Consider the following 6,989-nt stretch of genomic DNA (forward strand, 5'->3'; position numbering starts at 1 on the left):
GCACCTGCGTGGGGGGCTGAAGCCGGGCTATTTTGGAGGGTGTGGAGGGGGGGCTGTGGGCTGGCACTGTCCTTGCCAGGTGACCCCACCAGGACCAGCACCACCCTGGTGCCAGGATGGAGCATTGGGGCCCAGCCTGTGCCACTGGCGATGCTCAGTCCCCGAGGTGCTGTGAGGACATGAACCCTGCATATTGAGTAGGAGGTGCCACCAGCTGGGGGGCCCCCTTGGGGCTGTGCAGCACAGTGGGACCCAAGGGGTCTGGCTGCCCTCCAAGGGGTTCCCATGACTGTGCTGCAGGGCCAGCAACTCCAGAGCCAGCTCACCCTGGGACTAGTGAGCAGGCCCAGTTGCAGGTGAGCCTGCCTGTCCCAGGCTGGTGGCTGGGAGGGGCTTGTTCTGCTGCTGCCCCACCTACCTACCTTCCTTCCTTCCTTCCTTCCTTCCATCCATCCATCCATCCATCCATCCATCCATCTGTCCTTCCCCCTTGCATGTTCCTGCCTGTGCCTCAGCCATCTCCTCGGCACATTGGGAAGGCCAGAGGTGACACACAGAGGCCACATCTGTCCTGAGGGATGTGTGGCCATGGCACCCCATGCCATGGCAGGTCGGGTTGCTGCTCTCTGTCAGGAGGTGATGCAGGAGATGGGGTTGCCCTTCCTGCTGTTGGAAGAGGAGCTGGGATGAGGCCATGTCCCATCATTGGTGACACTGGTCAGGGTGCCACTGGCCAAGGCAAGGGTAGAGCTTGGAGGAGAATGGATGGATGGATGGATGGATGGATGGATGGATGAAAGTTGCCCCTCAGCCCCTCAGCCAAGGCAAGCAGCAGTTTGTGGCCAGCACCTGGGTGGTTGCAACACCCCCAGGGTGGGGGGGCCACAGTGACTCACCCCATCCTGGCCACCAGTAGGAACCCTGACTCAGGGCTGCGTGCCCATGCTGTGCCATGCCCCTCCCTGCCCGCCTCGCCCACCTTATCTCCCGCCCTTAGCACCTGGCACACCTGGGCCAGGGGGGACTGGCGCCGTTCCCCTCCTTTATGGGGAACAAAGGGCAGGGGAAGGGTTGGCAGCAGGTGCCACATCCCTCCCTCCTCCCTTCCGTCCTCCCTCCCTTCCTCTCACGGACGCTGTCCAGGGCTGTGCCCTCTTTTGTGCCCCCCACTGGAGCAGCTGGTCAGCCTGGAGCATTGTGGCAGTGTGGTGGGCAATGCTGCCCACACCCCTGCTGCCACTGGCTGTGTGCTGCCTGCCCTCCAGGCACTGGGCAACCCGTGGTACCACAGCTGGCTCCTGCCCAGCACATGGTCCACAGTGATGGGAGAGGTGGGATACCATGGAGGGCACGCTGGCGATGCCCCTCTGCCCACCTGCCCTCTCTGCTGCCTGCCCACGGGCTCTTGCACAACCCAGCTCTTTCTGTGAGCATTGCTGGGGCTGGGCCAGAGGCCCGTTGCTGTCCAGCTGGTGTGGGGCTCTTCCCCTTTCTGCCTGGCCTCCTGCTACAGACGGCACCAGCATGGTGCCTGGAGCCTATCCAGGGCCATGCCAGGGTGCTGCAGTGCAGGTGCCCCTGACCAGTCTGGCGTGGGTGGCCTGGGCGGGTGCTGGTACTGGTGGTGGGGTGTGGGGCACGCTCTCCAGGCTGCTAATTGCTGTTTAGCTGGGGACACAGAGGGTGTAATTATGGGGGGATTGCGTGAATCTGCAGCCTGGCTGGGGGGCCCACGAGTGCCCCTGCCCAAGGAGCGGAGGGGATCAGGCAGCATAGTCCAGCTGGGCCGGCATTGCTTCCCACATTCCCCATGGGACCTCAGGAACCTGCTCCAAGGGTAGAGCAGGACAGGAATCCATAGGACCAGGGGGTGGCTCCAGGGCTGGCCGGGCAGGCTGCAGCATGCTGCACCGAGCCCAGCCCTGCTCCCACCAAGCGCAGGCGCCCTCCCAGCTCGGCCAGGCTGGCCACGGCCAGTGGCGAGCACCCAGCACCCTGCCTTGGGGCGGAGGAGAAGGTGAGGGCCTGTATGATTCCTCGGCACAGGGGGCAGGGGCAGACAGCTTGGAGACAATGCCAGTGGTGAGGAAGGCATACTTATGGTACGGAGTGCCTGTCCTGGCAGTGCTGGCAATTTTCTCCCGTGGGACTGGGCCAGGGGATGCCCCCTGCCCGGTTCCGGGTTGGCGGCCCACTGCACGGTGCCGGCTGCAAAGGGTTAATGCCGTGTGTGTTCTGGGAAGCGGGGCTGGGAGGTGCGTGACCCGGGGTGTGGGCGTCGACTCCTTTTGAGGTGGGATCCTGAGCTCAAGTGCAGCGGGGAGCGGGGCCAAGTTCACACAGCACCCTGCCTTCCCCTCCCTGCCACTCGCGGGCCGCCAGCCCGGCCTCGACGCAGCGCTGAGCCACGCCAGGACCCAGGGCAGGTGAGCTACACACCCACCCTGCCATCACTGGCCGGTATGGTGGAGGAAGTTGCCAGGGTGGTGGGGACCCAGTGTGGTACCACTGGGCACTAGGAGAGCTGGGCCAGCTGCTTTGGCACCAGCAGGCTGCGGGATGTTGGTGTTGCCTGAGCCCTACACCACCCTTGCTGCTGGTGGGGTGGGACGGGACGGGACGGGATGGGACGGGAAGGGACGAGTGGCAAGATCTGGGTCACTTTGGTTTGGCAGAGCAGGGCCCACACCCCCCAGTGGCAATGCCAGGCGGCTGGATGTGGCAGTGGGGTAGGTTTTGGCAGCAGGAGGGGGCCAGGATGCCAGCACAGTTCCAGCAGGCTGGGTGGGCGGCATGGCGACTTTGCTTCTTGTCCCTGCCACAGATGCCAGGAGTGGTTCTGGCAACGTCGCTAGTCCTGCTCCACTGTGACAGGGATGCCTGTGCCCAGCCTCCATGGCAGCTATCACACCGGGCTGGCACTGGGCCCCAGGTGCAGTGCCGGCTGGGCGCTGAGGCAGTCCTGGGCCACAGCGCCCCAACCCCTTTTTCAGTGCCGATGGCTAATGTGCCATGGCTGCGCAGCACACGGCTGTGCCTGGGAGCTCTGTGGGTGAGCTGGCCAGTATCAGGGGGTCTGAGCAGTGCCATGGGGCTCACTCTCAGTGCTGTGGGGTGGGGGACTGTTTATCCTCTTTAATCTCCAAACCATTTCCTTTTGTCTCTGCTCGTTCTTTTCTTCTTTCAAAGAGCAGTGCTGCTTTCCCACTCCCTCCAGCAGTGGGACCGCCAGCATGTGCCTGCTGTAGGGTCACCAGCTGAGCCAGAGCCCGGCCGCCACCTTCCCTGCTGGGCAGGCAGAGGGACTGCAAAGCCCCTGCCTTGCAGCCACACCACCCTCCACACTGTGGCCATCGGCACCATGGCCACTGCTGCTCCCCATCGGCTTCAGCCAGGGCAGTAGCAGGGTGGGGGAGTTGCACAGCCCGGACTCCTGGGTCCACGTTCCCAAAGGGTGAGGGGCCCCACAGGGTGAGGGGCCAGGGCGACGCTGCGCTGCGCTGCGCTCCCCTTCCTGGGTGACTCATTCTCCCCAATGTGGCTGTGAAGTCCCTCGACAGCATTTGTGACTCTTGTGACTGAAAGCAGGGGTACTTGGCAGCAGCCCAGGGTGGGGACTGTACTCCCCAGGACCTCTGCCCTCCTTCCCCATGGGGGAACAGTTCGGGAGATCCCCCCCAGACACCCCTTTCCACCTCACAACTCCCACCGTCCCCAAGCCATGGCCCAGTGCTCAGCGCAGGCTGGCGTTTTGCCCTCATCCAGGGCACCATCCCAGTTTGGTGGCATGGGATGCAGCCTATCCCCATGCAGGATGGGTGCTGCAGGGGCCCCACCCCAGTGTCTGTGGCTCTGGCTGGGTGGCTGGACCCCTAGGATGGAGGGAGCTGGCAGGTGGGTGGAGCCTGGCCATGGTTGTTCCAGGCAGCATGGGCTGGCAGAGGGATGTCAGGGTGACCTGGGCAGGCATTGTTCGTGCTGCCACCCGCCCTGCATGGGAGCCAGCTCAGCATGGGGAGCAACTCCCCCTTTCCTCAGTCCCATTTGGCTGCTGCAGCTGGGATGTGCCCAGCCACAGCATTGACATCACTGAGAAAGCTCTGGCATGGCGAGGACATGGGCATCACCACCTGCTCCCTCCCAGCCACCATCTCCAGCACCAGCCAGGGAATGCTGGGGGGCCGGGGGTGGCTCCAGTCCCCTCACACCTCATCCTCCGCCATTTCCTTATCACTGCGGTGATCTCCTCGACGGCAGCGCCCGCTCAGCATGTGACTTCGCTCCAGTGAGGAGGATGTGCGGGGGGGTGGGGGTGTCAGCAAAGGAGCTGTAACAGGCGGTTTAGTGCGATGGAAAATCCCCCTCCTGTCACCGCCACCTCGCCCCCACCCTGCCCCAGCCCTGCAGCCATGTCTGCTGGCATCGGGTCCTGTGGCTGCTCGCAGGGGTCCCAACTCCCTTGCCAGACCTGTGCTGGTGGGTTCTGCGGCATTGGCAGCACTGAGGCTGTGTCCACCTGCACTGTGACATAGTGAGGCTGGTGGCTGTGCCCATCCCTCAGAGCACCCCCCCACCCGCTGGGATATGACAGGGTCTCAGCTGCTGCCCTGCGCCCAGACACCTCCACAGACACGTCCCAGTGGGTGCCATCAGTCTTGTGAGTGCTCTGTGCCCAGAGCTTGTGGGGCTGGAGGTGCTGTGGGGACAAGGGCAGAAGGGAGGCTGTCCTGGCGCCATCGCTGGGGGAGGCAGTGTTGGAAAGGAGGACACAGTGCCACCCTATCCTGTGACCATTGCCTGCAACAGTCCTGGGGGTCTGTGGGGCTTTGGGCCACCCTTGGCAGGTGCCACATCCCTGTCATCCCTCTCCAGCTGCCCAAGCTGTGGCATGGGGTACTTGCCCCCCCATCTTAATCCTGCCCCTGCAGCTAATCCTGCCTAATCCCACTGGGGGCTGTCACTGCCTGTTGGCTCCCAGGGCCCTGATGGTTTAATCACCCCTAATCCGATCCCCCCCGCCTCAGCAGGCAGAGGGGACCCCAACCAGTGGTGGGATGGGCTCCTGCCAAGGAGGGGGGCTTGGCCATGGGTGCTGGCGCCAGCATCCCAGGCGGTCGGCACTGCCTGGCTCCCAGTTTCAGGGGCGGCTGCTGCCTGCCATGCCGGTCGGGCCTGCTCGGCAGCGGCTGGGGCGGCTCCGCAGCCGGTTGCTCCGGGGCCGTTCCCAGCTGCCTGCCGAGGCAGCCCCAGCTGGCGGCCGCCCAAGCGCAGGGAGCGGCCGGCTTGGGGATGGGCCCCTGTGCCGGGGGCCGTCGGCCGCGCCGCCCCTCCATGGGCAAGAGGGGGCACGTCCCCCACGCCTGCCTGCCGACGGCAGAGTGTGGCTTGGCACAGTGTGGTGGGTTTGGGGTGGATGGGCCTGGCATGGCTCAGCGTTGCCTGGCATGGCTTGGCGATGCCCAGTGCCACGTGCCGCTGTCCACCATGGCTTGGCTTGGCATGGCACAGCTCTGGCAGCACCAAGAGTCACAACCCAGAGGTGGTACCCACCTCTGCCTCCCCCAGGCTGCAGTTGCTGGATTCCCATCCCACTGTCACCCAGCAGTGCCGGTATCACCCAGCAGCCTGGCTGGCCTCAAGGGCCATAGCTGGGCATGGTGTCAGAGGGCAGGTTGCAGCCCTGGAACTGCCACTGCTGCCTGCACCCTGCCTGCAGGTTGTGAGGGTCATGGGCTCCCCCTTCCCACCTGTGCTGGCTCCACAGGAACATGTGGGTCCTTGGTGGTGCCCCATGGGGACAACAGTGGGAGTGCGAGCAGTGCTGGGTTTAGGGCTGAGGCCAAGCTCTGCCAGCTGCAGCGTGGGAAAGGCCTGACTGGCGCAGGCTGGGCTTGGTTGGGTGAGGAGTGGCCCCGGGCTGGGGCACAGGGGGAGGGAGGGGGCCCAGTCCCGACCAGGAGCGGGGGCAGGAACCGGCGGCACGGGTGCTGATCCTAATCTGCCGTGGCAGGAAGTGTGGCCCCTGTTCCCAGCCCAGCTGGGCTCCATGGGGCGGCCCCCAGCCCTCAGGGTGCTCTTCCCAGCACTCGCCCGCCTACCTGTGCCTGCTGCCAGTGAGGCCCTCGTTCCCAGGATGGGTTGCTGGGAGCCAGTGGCTGCGCCTGGCCATGACAGTGGGCTGGGGGGGGATTGTGGGTGGGCTGGCACAGGAAATGCTGCACTTTGGTGCTGTTCAAAGGCACCACGCTGAGATTTCCCCCTTTGCTGTGGCTGGGCGGGCGGCTGGGTGCTGGTGGTAGTGGAGGAAGCGTGGGGGCCTGTGGCAGGGGGCCTGTCAGGGGGCCTGTGCCCGCCAACCTCGACACAGCATGGAGGGGACTGAGGGCAGACTGCGGGCCCCAAGCCTGCCCCAATTTAGTGTCCCGCTGAAACCCCAGTGCCACCCAGCATGTATATGGAGGGTTCCTTGTGCCCTGGCTTTGTGACAGCGATGCTCCAGCTGCAGTGTTTCTTCCAAGTGCTCTCTCCCAGGTTGTTCCTGTATCAGTCAGGCAGCATCCTATCCTTCCTGCAGGTGAGGACGATGGCCAGCCCAGAGGACGACCTAATCGGCATCCCCTTCCCTGAGCACAGCAGCGAGCTGCTAAGCTGCCTGAACGAGCAACGGCAGCTGGGGCTGCTCTGCGACGTCACCATCAAGACACAGGGGCTGGAGTACCGCACCCACCGTGCTGTCCTGGCTGCCTCCAGCCGCTATTTCAAGAAGCTCTTTGCAGGGCCGGGGCCAGGGCAGGAGGTCTGTGAGCTGGACTTTGTGGGGCCAGAGGCACTGGGTGCGCTGCTGGAGTTTGCTTACACAGCCACGCTGACCATCAGCAGCGCCAACATGGGCGAGGTGCTGCGTGCTGCCCGGCTCCTGGAGATCCCCTGTGTCATTGCTGCCTGTGTGGAGATCCTGCAGGGCAGTGGGCTGGAGGCACCTGGCCCAG

The 6,989-nt window shown here is 64.8% G+C and overlaps 1 protein-coding gene across 1 annotated transcript in view; it reads left to right on the top strand.

Moving 5' to 3' along the window:
• The first annotated feature begins 6,574 nt into the window (after positions 1-6,574).
• ZBTB7B (zinc finger and BTB domain containing 7B) overlaps positions 6,575-6,989 on the top strand; it is a 2,260-nt gene continuing 1,845 nt past the window's right edge. The window contains exon 1 of the mRNA XM_017727869.1: positions 6,575-6,983. Within this exon, the coding sequence (XP_017583358.1) occupies positions 6,584-6,983 (400 nt within the window). The 5' untranslated portion in view covers positions 6,575-6,583. The remainder of the gene's footprint in view (positions 6,984-6,989) is intronic.

Source organism: Corvus brachyrhynchos, unplaced genomic scaffold (assembly GCF_000691975.1).
Source record: "Corvus brachyrhynchos isolate BGI_N302 unplaced genomic scaffold, ASM69197v1 scaffold122, whole genome shotgun sequence".
Classification (NCBI taxonomy): Eukaryota; Metazoa; Chordata; class Aves; order Passeriformes; family Corvidae; genus Corvus; species Corvus brachyrhynchos.